Source organism: Mytilus californianus, unplaced genomic scaffold (assembly GCF_021869535.1).
Source record: "Mytilus californianus isolate M0D057914Y unplaced genomic scaffold, xbMytCali1.0.p SCAF_15, whole genome shotgun sequence".
Classification (NCBI taxonomy): domain Eukaryota; kingdom Metazoa; phylum Mollusca; class Bivalvia; order Mytilida; family Mytilidae; genus Mytilus; species Mytilus californianus.
In genome coordinates this window covers 15,134,397-15,150,632 of record NW_026262637.1, presented here as the reverse complement: position 1 = coordinate 15,150,632, position 16,236 = coordinate 15,134,397, and the positions used below count along the sequence as shown (strand labels likewise).

The following is a 16,236-nucleotide window of genomic DNA, read 5'->3' as shown; positions in this document are numbered from 1 at the left end:
AATTTACATTCTATTTAAAATAAATTGATATAGTGTAAATATTTCACTCGATCTACTGATAACAGCTAACCAGCTACTCTTTGTTTCTTCTATTAGTGTAATGACCAACATTGATTCATACAAATGTAAAGAAAAGTACATAAAGTTTCTATGTCCAAAGTTAATATTGTGATTTTACTAAAATGTTGTTTCAGGGGAAGTCTGCTTTATGGTCCCATCTTAGAAGTTTTCTAGAATTAGAGGAATGTAAACAAGGCAACAGATATTTGGATCCTAATTCTTTGTCTCCTGGTAAGTTAGCTAGTATAGTACAAACCAAAACAACATATAACGGAGGAACCATCAATTTGTACTATATTCAGATAAGGTACCTGTGTTGAATATGGTAGGCTTTATAAGAAAAAAAACAGAAATGTTCAAAAATTCTGAGGAAATTAGTTTTTACTTTTTCTTTCTTATTCTGTGATCGTCGGATTTTGAATGTGACCTGCTTTTTAATGATATCCTTCCGCCTAAAAGATAAAGGCATGTCTGTTTCTCTGACTGTCTATACATACACTTTTTGAATTCTTAGACTCTAGATAATAAACTATTACTAGACCAAATCTGTGTGTAGTTACACAATGTAAATACTTTTTCATTTTAATGTTTTAATCATTCAACATTTATGGTTCAACTGTGATTCTGCTGCAATATGCTAATTATTACCTTAGCATAATAGCTCGGACAGGGAAATCTTAATCTTTTAATTTTAATTCTAGTTTAATTTTATTTAAGAAATGCTGTTATTTAAAACTGTCATTGTCATGATTGTCAACATACCTTTTTGATAAAACAGTCTACCATAAAAGCGTTTTCTTTATTTTTGGTTGAACATGACTTTTTTATTTATTTTTGGTTGAACATGACTTTTTTATTTATTTTTGATTGAACATGACTTTCTCAAACACTTTTATGTTATTATGTAGATCTACATATATGTTTAAAAAATTGTACTTTTTGATGTTGTTTTCCAAAATCATTCATCAAAAAAAAAAAAAAAAAGAAGGTATTTTCATATGTCTGCAAAACTTATGCTTAAACTCTAAACAAGAAATACTGATTAAACAATATTGATATGTAATCTAGTCAACGTATATGTATTGTGTATGTGTATGATTATTTATAACAGAGACAAAACCTAAGAATGACCTATCGACTTCTGTCATGGAAATATATATGTCAATTTGTAGTAAGTAGTATATGCATGTGCCATGTATTTATTTCTCCATTACAGTATGCAAATATTTCATAATTATGTATCCTATATCTATATTATTATAGTTATGTAATGGCCACATTTCATAGAATTGGACAATTTGTTTGGCTTCATATAGAAACCCAAAACTTAATGTTAAAAATCTGTGATGAAATGTCAGTACTGTCCAAGTTCTAGGTTTGTCAGAATATCATTGAATTCAATTCTGACTATTACTTTTTAAGATATTAAGCGTATAATATAATTGGTGTATTATTCAGCAGCTGTATAGAATACCTAGGGGACAAAGATACAGTCTGTTGTTAAATAGATTACTATTTTTGTTTACCTTAGTTCAGAGGGAAATATATTGATGAAGTGAATAACTTCCCCCCTTAACCTTGATCAGGAAATATGTTTACACTATCATGGAATTGCAAAAAATAGCTCAAAGATTTACAGATAAAACAGATGGAAATAGTGAAATAAAAGTTCATGTTCAAGTGAATGTAATGAATCAGCAGTGGAATGTAATTTAAGCAATTTAGTACTTATAAATACTAATTACTTACTAATTTCCTATAACGATTGACATTTTTTTCTATTTTGAAATAGAAGGATTTGTGAATACTAAAAAGAAAAGACTAATTCAGGATAATGATAGAATTATTACAAGTGCAGTTCCATTGTTTTGGGTTTTGTTAAGTGAATGTAGGGATTTTTTGGTCCATACACCATATTACTTTTTTTCCATTTGAAAAAGAAATAATTACAATGATTAGTTCTTAGATTTAACATAGAACTTTATTTTCACAATTGACTATTGAGAAGTGTTATCAATGCTGTCTGTATTAACAGTGTAACATAGAAAACTAACAGTAATTGACAAGATATTTATGCTTCTATTTCTGCTATTTATTATTAGCTATGGCTTGGTGTGTACTGAGAAAACAGAACAAGAGTATGTCTTCCATGTCCATGCTTACAATTGTCAAATGTAGTATTAGGGACTCATTCATACAAACTTACACAGCTAGGAAAAGGGGAATCATTTATTAAAATTTAAATTGAAAGTCTGAATTGATGTGTTATGATTTGAAAATAACTTCAATATTCCAACAAATAAGTAGCTTCTATTGAATAAAATATACTACTGTAGACATCAGAGTCCAAACTTAGTTGAAACTTTCTGATAGACATAGTATTTTAGATCCTTTTGAAATTATCAAATTTACATGTAGACAAAAGGATTTTCTGATTACAAATAGTAAATTTAATTAAATTTTATTCCTTAGCATGTGTGAGTTTTGTATGGGTGAGAATAACGGCATGTTCGTATCTGTATGCATGTTGGTACATACAGAATAATTTTCTTTACAATGAAAATTAAGTTTTATGGGAATTTTTTAAAGCTGTATGCATGTTCAAAGGTGTCTTCTGTTTATATTTTTGATTAATGGTCTGACCATTTTTCCTTGTCAGTCTATACTTGGTTTCGTTTATGAATGAACAATATTTTTGGGGGTTTTCATGTTTATTTTTTAAGGAACTTTATGGATGGTCTTACTTAAGCTTTACATGTATTTTAAGTTTATTCCAATTTGAATGTGGTTATTTTTTTCCCATGCTCGAATATAACACAGTGCAGGTGTAATCTTTTATTTTTTGTAATTGGTTGTAAAAACAATGTACATATGAAATTTATTTGTGAAATGCAGGAATAATCTGAACTTTCTTTAATAACATAAATTTAACATTTTGTTGAAGATTATCTTTCATTGCTTCAAGAACAATCTGATATAAATACAGATACTATATCCACGCTTTCGTTACAAGGCTCTAAAAGTGCTCTGTTCTACTTTCTGTTTTAAAAAGACAGGGTCCTTTGGTTTTGTTGTACAGATACACAAATTCAAGAATTTGAAGGCTGATATTTCATTGGCTGATCAAATAATTGCTAATGCAAATAGTAGAATGAAGTGTTGTCAGGTCATTGCAGGCGAAGTGTGGACACAGGAACTGTATTTCAATTAAATTGTTTTATGAATAACAATTACCTTATATAATCAGAATTAACAGATGGACTTTTTGTTATATTAAATCATCTCATTTTATGCATGCTAGGAATTAATTTAATAAATTGATGTCTTACTAACTGAGGAATGCTGTAACAGGAATGCAGTTTCGGATATTTTCAGATGTAGCAAATTTGGCCTTGGATGATTTTCATCTTAAACCAATGGAAAAGAAAGGTCACAAGAGAAAAGGAAGTTCTGGCAGGATAGAGTTACCTAAACTAACACCACTTCCTACTTCTATAACTCATGATTTAAGGCAAGTAAATGATAAAGAGAAGGAAGTTCTGGCAGGATAGAGTTACTTAAAACTAACTCCACTTCCTACTTTTATAACTCATGATTTAAGGTAAGTAAAAAATAAAGAAAAGAAAGTTATAGCAGGATAGAGTTACCTAAACTTACACCACTTCCTACTTTTATAACTCATGATTTAAGGTAAGTAGATAATAAAGAAAAGGAAGTTCTGGCAGGATAGAGTTACCTAAACTAACTCCACTTCCTACTTTTATAACTCATGATTTAAGGTAAGTAGATAATAAAGAAAAGGAAGTTCTTGCAGGATAGAGTTACCTACACCAGGAACGTATATATTGACGGGACTTGACACTACTTAATTGTAGCCAATTTTATTGTCGTGTTATAGGTAATAAAGATACGATACGGAAACGTACATGTGTTAAAAACGTACTCGCTATTATCCAAATAATTTCTGGTAATATCAATAAAATGTCATTCAAACTAGTTTTACAGTGATGCCAGTGTATCAAACTTGTATTCTGTTACTTCAAATTTGTTATAATCGCATTCATTTTATCACACAATGGTAGAGAATGCAAACAGGGTAATAAAAAAATGGCGCCGATTGCATTCCCAAATTCAAAAACATTATAAAACACTTCACATGAAATAAATCACACTTATTTTGGTCGTTTTATATGACAAAATATGTCTACTTAAATATAAAACTTGGATTTATTTACGATTAGAATTATGTGGTTACTTTATTGAGCAGTTCCGATAGTTTTTCAGTCAGACGCCAACAAAATCCATAAATCACGCGAAGTCTCGAGGAGTCCGAGATTTTATCAATTTTATACTGAAAAGCCTATCAGATTCATTTCCCGTTAGATATACTGTTCCCAGCCTACACTAACACCACTTCCTAATTCCATTACTCATGATTTAAGGCAAGTAAATAATAAAGAAAAGGAAGTTCTGGCAGGATAGAGTTACCTAAACTAACACCACTTCCAACTTTTATAACTCATGATTTAAGGCAAGTAAATAATAAAGAAAAGGAAGTTCTGGCAGGATAGAGTTGCCTACACTAACACTACTTCCTACTTCTATAACTCATGATTTAAGGCAAGTAAATAATAAAGAAAAGGAAGTTCTGGCAGGATAGAGTTACCTACACTAACACCACTTCCTACTTCCATAACTCATGATTTAAGGTAAGTACACAAAAACTTAACTTTTCTGAGTCTCTTTTTTTGTGGTCAGGCTTATGCTTATTTTAGTTTTATCAAAATCTATGCAGAAATTCATTAATATTGGTAATTTTACCCATTAAATTTGCTTATAATTTCACTTTGAGATCATACTTGAATTTTTTGGAGTTAAATGACCAGATGTTAATATCATATTTGCAATGAAAAGGAATTAAGAATGCATTTTTTGCAATTTTAGGACCAAATAATAGATTTTATCTTATGTTATATCAAACTGGTTACAAGTAAACTCAGAAGAAAAAAATATATAGATTTGCAATTTTATCACTAGGAAATTGAGACTATTCTGCAAATTTTGAACTTATAAATATAAATAAAAGGAAATGCAGGTAAGTATTAAAGAGCTAGCTACCCAGCAACATGAAAAAAACTAGAACAGTTTGTATAAATAAAATTATAAACAATAGACAAATAACTTCTGTATATGTCAAGTTGTAAATCGCCTTAGGGTATCAACAACTTCTTTAAAAAATTTAGCAGAGACAACCAAAGATTTACCATCCACACAAATCCATCAAGAAATGATATGAATTTTTCCAAGCAAAACGGTAAAAATCAAAAGTTATTCTAAATACACTAGGTGTAAAAGATCCTGTCTTAATTCTTATTGTATATGGCTATAATTATTTTGTAGGAAGGTTATCCAGATGTCAGACATTCGTACAGATGTAGGACAATCCAGAGCTTTTGTACGACTGTCTTTAGAAAAGAAGGTCCTAGCAACTCATTTAAAGACTCTACTGTCTGATGCTGACTTACTCAGGTATGGACAATGTTGTGCAATTATAGGCTTTTTGTAATAGTCTCTAACTCAGGCTTAATGAATAAAAATGATGTGGGCTTTTAGTATTTGAGGGAGTAAACAAGACAATTACCCCTGTTTCAGAAAAAAAAGCTAGAGGTTATCGAAGGAAATCACCTGGAAAGCACTTTACACATTACTAGTACGTGAAATAAATCTACAAATATTTATTTTCAAAGCAAACATAGATAAACAAGAAAATTTCTCTGTATAATAATATTGTATATGATATATGAATATGGTGCCTTCTGCCACTGATTATTGTTTATCCATTTATTCTATTACAGAACTTTATACAAGAGATATGCCTTCCTGCGATGTGAAGATGAAAGAGAACAGTTTATTTACCATCTGCTATCATTGAATGCTGTGGACTATTTCTGTTATACCAATTCTTATCCTAAAACTGGTAAAAATTACTGATATACCAAATCTTATTTTAAAACTGGTAAAATAATTTATATACCAAATCTTATCTTAAAACTGGTAAAATTATACCAATATTGCTATACCAGTCCTCATCTTTAAAATTGTTGAATTATTGCTGAACAAATTCTTATTATAAAATTACTTATGCAATACTAATTAAGTACTACATTAAAACTAGTTAGCTTGTTGATGTACCATTTCTCATTCTAAAACTATTAAATTTACTGACTTAGCAAATGTATCCTTTAATTGATCAATTTACTGTTATACATGTTTTAAACTATTATTATATTACAGTTTAGTGACATCAGGATTCTATTTATAACTTAAAGAGGTAGTAATCTATTTTTATGCCCCACCTACGATAGTAGAGGGGCATTATGTTTTTCGGTCTTCGTCTGTTTGTTCCTTCGTTCATCCGTCCGTCTGTCCTGCTTCAGGTTTAAGTTTTTGGTCAAGGTAGTTTTTGAAGAACTTGAAACTTAGTGCACATGTTCCCTATGATATGATATTTCTAATTGTAATGCCAAATTAGAGTTTTAACTCCAATCTCACAGTCCACTGAACATAGAAAATGATAGTGTGAGTGGGGCATCTGTGTACTATGGACACATTCTTGTTTTCTGTAATCTTCAAACAACAGATAACTAAACTATATAATTGTAAAGAATAATGATCTATTTATGAAAATGAAGGTTTTGTTTGGTAAAACTAAAATCACAAAAAGTCCCAAGTTTTAGCCTCTTATACAGAAATAATTGATATGTATTGTCTGTTCATATACAGAAATAATTGATATGTATTGTCTGTTATATATTTTTTACAGTTGTGCCGTACAAAGTAATGATTTATCCTAGTCCAAAGTTTGGTTGTTCTACAACAAGTGCCAATCCTTGGGTGTGTATAGCAGGACAGTTAGGAGAGACTGGACCTATAGAGATGCCTAAAGGATTTCTAGAGTTTAATGTTGAGGTGAGAGTTATAAAGGAAATAGTATTTATATGATTTCTAAATATTTATGTTTTACATTTGTGATTTTTTTTATAAGAATAAGTGTTCATAAACACATTCTCCTTCAAATATTGCCACCATCAGTACTACAGAAAATTGTCTTAACAAATTCAATGAAAAATACTATAAAGGACATTAATGCTCTTTATTTAAGGAGGTTAAGTAGGGTTTATTTGTTTTGGGATGGACATTTTTGACATTCAATATGGATTCCATGTATGCAAGTGTGCAATACAGAACCACTTGTTCAATAGTTTGCCGAAAATTAGAAAGCAATTATCAAAGCACCTTTTACTTCTTTGTTTTTCTCCACAGGCATTTCTCTACTACAATTTACATTTTAAAGAGTAGTCTCCAACTATTTAAAAATTTGTGTTGTTGTAATATGCATGAAATATTTACCTGGTGATGGGACATCAGTGTCCGAGTGGTTTAAGTAGTCCAACTACTGTATCACTAGCCTGTCAACACTGAAGTTGTGAATTCAAATCCTGCATGTGGCAGGTGCGCTAAACTCAAATCTTAATTGACTAGGATTGTCAGTTTTCCTACCGAAGGTCAATGGTTCTCTCCAGGCATTCTGGCTTCCTCAAACAATAAAATTGGCCACCATGAAAAAGCACAATAGTGCTGAAAGTGGCATTAAACACCAATCAATCAATCAATTTGAATGTTATGCAACCACAATATGACATTCAACAATCAATGATACAGAGAATAGAAATTGATGATTTCATTATAAACATTTCAGCATAAAAACTTGGGTGTATTAACAACATTAAGGATAGGTCACGACAACGGTGGGATAACACCTAGATGGCTGGTAGAATATGTTCTTGTTAGGAATGAACTGACTGGTCATACATACAGGTTAGTATTACATTCTAGTAAATATGAAGTGAGGGATATAGGGTGAATGTACATGAGACAACAATCTCATAAAATATTGATGGTGGTGTTACCAAAGGAAAGGAGGGGGTATTGAAATCAATATTAACCCCCACAATTTTGGTTTATTGACTTTGAAATATTTGTATGTTTTGCATGCTTGAGAATTAAGAACATAATATATGCCTTTGATATTTAGTCAGTTTTAGGAGTACTTGAGAGATACTATTAAGCTTAATTACATTAAACTTTCATATTTAAATTTGATGCATGCAGGAGATATATATCTCTGTGATAACAGTTTAGATGTTTTATTCATATGCAACAAACATGATCTTCATTTGAAATACATAGTATTAGCATTAATTTAATTAAAATTCTTATGTTTTTGGTTTAAGACAAAAATGTTTTAAAACCCCTTCACATTTATGTTCTTGCATATAACGTCACAGTACCCCAATTGCTCTGAGTACCCAAATTGCACACATTTAGCAAAAATAGAAGTGGAAATCTTACAAGTTTTCTTAAAAGATTAAACAAAATTTGCATTTTTATGATTTGACATTAAGCATGTCTTTATAGCTAAATATATTTGAATATACATAAAACGTTCACAGTATATATCAACAGATTTTAAAAGTATTCACTGGAAAAAGCAATTTGGGTACTCCTCATTACATAATCATGGATCGTTATGAGGTCGGTACAAACCCATTCTTCTGTGATTTGATATGGATTCAAAATTGAATTGGTGGAACTATATAGTAAATAGGGATACATCTACAAATAAACACAGAATGGAAAATTTTGTCTGGATGATAAATAAACGTAGGTGAAAAAACTGTCAAAATAGGTGCAATTTAGGTACCATCACGTTACCTAATGTTATCAGTACATAAATATTTGATATATTGATTACAGGTTTAACTGTGGTAGATGGTTAGGTAAAGGAGTTGATGATGGAAGCACTGAAAGATTACTGGTGGCTGAGTTATTGTCACGTAATATGGATATATATGGTAGGTATTGTTTCATGAGGAAAATATGTATAAACACGAGAGAATGTGATATATAGTCATACAAGTCTAACAACCGACTACTCCGAGAGAATAAAGGCAGACAACAAAGAACAACACATGGTCCAGATAGCTGGATTTGGTACAAGCAAACATGAAGTCAGGTTTACCTTTTAACCTGTGTGCATGATAAGTGATTAATAATATTCTAAGGAATAAAAACATATAATATATAGAAAGTCACATTATCAGGCTTTATTAAAATATTTTCAAAAAAATAAAACACAAATCTTTTTATTGTATGAAATATAATTTGTTGAATTGAGTTATGAAGAAATATTTGTCAGGGGTTGAGAATGTGAAATATAGGAACCTCTATTTCAGATTTATATAATTTTGTAAGTTGTCAAACTGTTGTATCTTACATATTTCTTTCAATTAAAATCTTTTAGATTTAGATTTGGCTGTGCATTACTCATCTCCTCCTAGATTGGGTTCTCCTAAGTCACCAAAGAGGAACACAGAACAAAGTAAGTTTTACGTATTCATTTTTGTTCTGTAGTTAGTGACCACTTCGGTGTTAGGGCTATTCCATTAAAAAGGAGGTACTAGGGTCGGAAGGCAATTTTTAAGTACCCCCATGACCAAGAGGAATGTACAATGTATCTTAACACCAACCAACAGCATGTCGTTTCATAATAATACAAGAACCAACTGGAATATATCTAACTTATTTTATTCTAATTTACCACAACCAAAGGAATTGTTATTTAAACATTATAGTTGCTGGACAATTTAGAGGGGGTGGACAGGGTTAAAGGAATGAGGGGGAGGGAAGAAATGAGATCAAACTTCATTGTGTTTTAAATCTTAAATATGAAAAATATAATTTGGTCACCAGGGTTTGAAACATTTCAAATCTTTTAAAAATCACTGATGAAAATTAGAACTATGGTCTATAGAACTGCAAATGGATTGTTTTGTTAACTTAATATATGTTGGCCACGTTTGCTTCCAATTGGCTTTTTTGGCTCAGAGATGTTTGAAAAAAGTTTACGATGACGCAGACAAAGGATACGAAGAATCAACAAGTGAAACTGCGAGCTACTGCTCACTGATGATACCCCCACCCAAATATGCATTTGGAATATTTAAATAGTTATTTTTAAAATGATGTAAGTGTTCAGTAAACAGGAAGTTTTTGAAGTGACTTCTCTTTTTGAAACTGATGGGTAGAAGTGGTGAGATTTGGAAGAGAAGTGCTCACTCAAGGAGCTACAATGATGATATAAAGAGCTATTTGTATCTCTTTTTTTATATTGTTCAATTCATAACAGTTCAAATTCAAAGCTGTTTGAATGTATCATATCTAGTTGTACTATTATATTAGTTCCTCTGTAAAAATAAAGTAAGAAACTTCCAGATTTTTACTGGCCCTTCAAAATTGAGAAGAAATTACCTCTTGGAATTGTAGATATATGTATACTCTATAAAAACATCTACATGTAATATCAACATTTATTAATGATAAAGAAAATTACTGTCACATTTCATTGGATTTTGACATGAAAATTTGTGAACTAAAAGTTATTTTGAGTTTCTGTATAAAATATTTCATGCTTTTTCTTTCTTTTCCATATATCTTTTGGTTTTCAATTCTAGTGTTTATATTTCATCATCATAGATGTATTTTGTCACCTGCCTGGAATTATTATTTTTTATTGTATTTGATTGGCAAACCCGGAATTACCCTTATCCGACACCAGAATCTGATCTGGTATTGTAATCGTCTTCATTTCCGGTTTATGGCACCCATTGTTTTTCAATGTTGTTTTTGTCAGTCAGATACGATTTTACTTGTATTTACACATTACTTGTTGGCGATTTTCAGTATAAAGCTAGCGGTTGAACAAAATAAGCATCGCTGCCGGGCCTAGCTCGTAACCAAAACGAAAGTCCGATTGCAATAGTGGAAGGTCGCGGACCTCGGACCACCTCTAATTTGAACCTCCAAATATTATTTTCAATAGAATTTGACATCTTTCGCCATGTGCTTGTCATTAAAAAGATTTAACTCTTGCACTTCCAGAACTGGTACCATAGGTAGAATACAACGTTGCGCCTGCCGCTGCGTTAGTCGCAGGAACAGTTATGTTTTCCAAAATATCACGATAAGAGCAGGAGACAAAAACAATCGGTTATATAAGTCCTTGCACAAACAAATAATAATAAATAAGGGAAAATAACACAATGAAACCGACAGTCACGAAAACTGACTGTCAAAGAAGACCAACAACCAACAATACTTACTTTCTCTAAACACCAAGGGCCACTGGCCGTGAACGCTTCAACAGATCAACAACCAACGGGATTTTTTATAATTTCCGTCCGACCCTGGTACATTCTTTTTAATGGAATATATATAGCCCTTAACATGTATATCAATTATATGGTCATTTTTATATTTAAAAAATTTACTGTTTGCAAAAATATGAATTATTCTATATACTAAATATTTTCTTATCCCAGGCAGATAACCTAGCTGTATTTGGCACAACTTTTTGGAATTTTGGGGCATCAATGCTCTTCATCTTTAGGCCTGGCACCTTTGATAACTATTAGCTTGTCCTAATGTTCTATTGTATTGTTTATTTGTGTGTTTCTCTGTCCTGTATGTTCTTCCATTTATTTGTATTGTAGTCCTGTCATGTAATGTTGTCATTTTAGTGTTATATTTAACATTGCCATTGAAGCGGGAGGTTTGGCTAGCCACAAAACCAGGTTCAACCCACCATTTTTTCTTAAAATGTCCAGTACCAAGTCAGGAAAATGGCTATTGTTATCTTATAGTTCGTTTCTGTGTAAGTTGCATTTTTGTCGAGCCTTCGACTTTAGTCGAAAAAGCGAGACATAGCGATCCTACATTCCGTTGGCGGCGGCGGCGTCCACAAATATTCACTCTGTGGTTAAAGTTTTTGAAATTTTAATAACTTTCTTAAACTATCCTGGATTTCTACCAAACTTGGACAGAAGCTTGTTTATGATCATAAGATAGTATCCAGAAGTAAATTTTGTAAAAATAAAATTCCATTTTTTCCGTATTTTACCTATAAATGGACTTAGTTTTTCTGCCGGGAAATATTACATTCACTCTGTGGTTAAAGTTTTTAAAATTTTAATAACTTTCTTAAACTATCCTGGGTTTGTACCAAACTTGGACAGAAGCTTGTTTATGATCATAAGATAGTATCCAGAAGTAAATTTTGTAAAAAAATAAATACATTTTTTCCGTATTATACTTTTAAATGGACTTAGATTTTCTGCCATGAAACAACACATTCACATTGTGGTTAAAGTTTTTAAAATTTTAATAACTTTCTTATACTATTTTGGATTTGTACCAAACTTGGACAGAAGCTTGTTTATGATCAAATGCTAGTATCTAGAAGGAAATTTTGTTTTCTTCCAGTTAACATTACATTCAGTCTGCAGTTAAAGTTTTTAAACATTAATTAGATTCATAAACTATCCTGGATTTTTACCAAACTTGGACAGAAGCTTCTTACAATCAAAAGATAGTATCAAGAGGAATATTTTTATTGATTTACTTCCTCATTTTTGTTGAGCCTGCGATTAACAGAAAAAGTAGGCGAGACACTGGGTTCCGCGGAACCCTTACAAATTTTACTCATATATGGACTTAGTTTTTCTGCCAGTTAACATAACATTCACTCTGTGGTTAAAGTTTTTCAAATTTTAATAACTTTCCTAAACTATCCTGGATTTGTACCACACTTGGACAGAAGCTTGTTTCTGATCATAAGATAGTATTCAAAAGTAAATTTTGTTAAAAAAAAAATCCTGTTTATCTGTATTTCACTTATAAATGGACTTAGTTTTTCTGCCAGTTAATATTATACATTCACTCTGTGGTTAAAGCTTTCAAAATTTTAATAACTTTCTTAAACTATCCTGGATTTATACCACACTTGGACAGAAGCTTCTTTATGATCAAAAGCTAGTATCTAGAAGGAAATTTTGTAAAAATTTATTTCCTGTTTTTCCGTATATTACTTATAGCTGGACTTAGTTTTATTCCAGTTAACATTACGTACAGTCTGCAGTTAAAGTTTTTAAAACATTTATTAGATTCATAAACCTTCTTGGATTTTTACCAAACTTGAACAGAACTTCTAACAATCAAAAGATAGTATAGCTAGAGGAAAAATTTTTAATAATTTTTTCCCCATTTTTGTTGAGCCTGCGACTAACAGCAAAAGTACGCGAGACACTGGGTTCCGCGGAACCCTTACAAATTTTAGTGTTTCTGTTGTGTCTTTGTTCTCCTCTTATATTTGATGTGTTTCCCTCAGTTTTAGTTTGTAACCCGGATTTGTTTTTTCTCAATCGATTTATGAATTTTAAACAGTGGTATACTACTTTTGCCTTTATTTATATGTACATTGCATATGAAATATATTAAGATTTAAATAGGAGCATTACTAAAATTGAAATAATGTGATGGAAAGATATGCTGTTGTTGATTGCAAAGATATTTACAATTATTTTCCTGGTTTGTTCTTTACTTGGATTTACTTCACTTTAGAAATATACTTGTGACAAACAGATATTTTTTGTTTTCAAAATAGAATTAACAAATCCTTGTAGATTATTTAAATCCACAAATTTCGAGGGCATTTGAATTATCCACAAGAAAGCTGAAAATAAAATTAATTAACTGCTTATTGTAAAAAAGAAATAAATAAGAAATTATACCAATTTGCTAGATGTACATAACTTTGGCATTGCAATGATTTAATAGTTGTTTTCTTCCTACCAGGTTTAAAAATTCCACAAATTCAAGAGGCACTGGGCCATGCTGTCAATAATCTTGTTAAACATTACTATAAACCAGAAAAGGAGGTTAGTGCACAAACTTTATAATTTTACTTATATAAAAAAGATTCAGACTAGCTGAACAACACATGTTCATATACCTACCCTAGGTCAAGAACCATACAACTTTTTTTATGCCCCTGCCATGGTGGAGGGGGCATTAAGTGTTACCCTTGTCCATCCTAAAATTAGTTTCCGTTCTCTAACTTTGGTTTGTCTCAACCAAATGTTATGAAACTTATACATAATGCTTATTACCATAAAACACAGATCAATTTTGAATTTGGGTTGCTTCACTTTTACCTTTCTTGAGTTATGCCCCTTTATAAATGAATTTTTCATTTCCATTCTCAAACTTTAGTTTGCCTCAACCAAATGTTATGAAACTTATACACAATTCTTATAACCATGAAACATAGACCAAGTTCGAATTTGGGTGGCATCACTTTTACAGTTCTCTAGTTATGTCCCTTTATAACGTCATATGCAAGCAGGAGCATCATCTGTGTCCCATGGACACATTCTGTATTTATTTTGTCCCATCTTACTGGTTTCTTTTTTTAAGTATGGAATTTGATGTTGATGTCAGATCTTTTTTTATGTTTAATTTTAACTTGTAGACTTTGTACAATTTTTATACCGACATATTTTATGCAATTTTGGGACATTGAATAGCAGTCTTGTTGACACATTTTTCAACTTTTAAGTATCTAGAAAGTCATATCTCCTCCTGTATACAAACACATACTATGTATAGTAGAATCACTTGTTTTCAAGCTAGCAAATCAAATACCTGTGTTAACAGTATTATCAGAAAATAAAATGGAAAAACAAGATGTATAACAAAAGTTCAGCAAGCAAGTAGATTGTATGCTGATCTATGAATGGTATTGAAATTAACTTTTGTAAGGCTGAATGATTAGAAAAGCAATATTAAAGCACTCATAAGATAATTAGAATAATCACTTGTATGGTTGTTGTTTTGCCTGTAATAGATCTCACTTAATGGGAAACATAGTCTCTAATAGTGGAGGTAGCAAAGTAGTTAGTTGATTGAGCAAAACTTTATATTACATAAAGAAGAAAAGCTAGTTCACAGATCTTTTGTTTATAAAACTTTGTGTTCTGGAGTTTCTCTTTGCTGTCTGTGGGTTATTCTAATTAACTTGATCTACATAACATGACATGAGTCATCTGACTTGGAAGTCATTTTCACAGAATTTTGATGTTTCTGCATGTCTGCTCCTACTTTGAATATACATGTGTTTTTCAGAGAGGAAGTCTGACATTTTTGCTGTGTGGTGAACGTGGACTGGTTCACTGTTTAGAGCTGGTATTTAATTATGGCTTCAGATCCTCAAGGTTGTTCCGTAATAAGATGTTTGTCTGGGATTTTCTTGGTAAGTATGTTCTTTTACAAATGAAATATAACCTTTAAACACTAGTATATTTAAGATGTCATGTCCAAATACTCTATAAAAACTGACAAAAAAGGAAAATGAGCAGTAACAATTTTACAGCCTTCTAGAAGATGAGTTCTCTTTATCATGTAGGACAGACACAGTTTGTGTTCTACAGCTGTTGAAGGTTTCATCAATATCTGTTTAACTGTTTAGGAGTAGTTACAAATCTATACTGGGAATAATAAAAATACTTTTAATTTTCATGAATTGTGGTAAAAAGTGGCATATTCTATGTATTAATTATTAAATTTTTGTAGATTTAAAGAGGTTTAAGTATTTTAACAAAATACAATTTTTGTGTTAAACCAATGAAATCAAGTGTCCACCAAAATAATTTTTTTTCACAATCCAAGAAAATTGGTATCAACAAAATAAATGAATACAAAGTACCTGTTCCATATTGAAAACTTACAACTTTTTCAAGATAAAGAAATGCATTGGTAAAGTGGTTCTTGAATTAAATGCCTTGAAAGTTTAAATATAACATGACAGTTTTCATAATTATGAAATGAAAAAAACTGTTTGTTTACTATTATCATTGTAAAATATTACATTTTTATAGAGAAAGTGAAATCCCATGTAGAATGTGTTATGTCAGGGCAAGTGAGAAGAGCAACTAACAACAATCCATTTATATTATGTGATCTGATCGATAAAATCAACGCCTCAGCAGAAACTATTGGGAAGGATGGAAAGTTTCAAGTATTTGTCTGTGTAGGGATTAGGTATGTATTATTTTACACAGGCCCTCTCTCATAAGGCAGCTCCTCTTATATAAGGCATACTTTATTGTTCATTATAGTAGTAATATCTTTGTAAATTAACGTCTTACAAGAGACCATATCTATAATTCGGCCACATTTTCTCTGCTGAAGGGGTGGCATTCTGAGAAGGAAACTATTTGT

General features: G+C 30.9%; 1 protein-coding gene across 8 annotated transcripts in view; it reads left to right on the top strand.

Moving 5' to 3' along the window:
• Window positions 1-16,236, top strand: part of LOC127725475 (DENN domain-containing protein 5B-like) — a 47,121-nt gene that overhangs the window by 26,115 nt on the left and 4,770 nt on the right. For 4 of the 8 annotated variants that reach the window (XM_052232473.1, XM_052232471.1, XM_052232472.1 and 1 more), the window contains 12 exons: window positions 195-291; window positions 1,172-1,231; window positions 3,436-3,571; window positions 5,461-5,589; window positions 5,916-6,037; window positions 6,884-7,029; window positions 7,820-7,938; window positions 8,878-8,975; window positions 9,425-9,502; window positions 13,813-13,895; window positions 15,142-15,268; window positions 15,894-16,056. In XM_052232473.1, the coding sequence (XP_052088433.1) occupies window positions 195-291; window positions 1,172-1,231; window positions 3,436-3,571; window positions 5,461-5,589; window positions 5,916-6,037; window positions 6,884-7,029; window positions 7,820-7,938; window positions 8,878-8,975; window positions 9,425-9,502; window positions 13,813-13,895; window positions 15,142-15,268; window positions 15,894-16,056 (1,358 nt within the window). Of the gene's footprint in view, window positions 1-194; window positions 292-1,171; window positions 1,232-3,435; window positions 3,576-5,460; window positions 5,590-5,915; window positions 6,038-6,883; window positions 7,030-7,819; window positions 7,939-8,877; window positions 8,976-9,424; window positions 9,503-13,812; window positions 13,896-15,141; window positions 15,269-15,893; window positions 16,057-16,236 lie in introns of all 8 variants that reach the window. The other 4 variants (XM_052232476.1, XM_052232477.1, XM_052232469.1 and 1 more) reach the window with 2 other exon arrangements.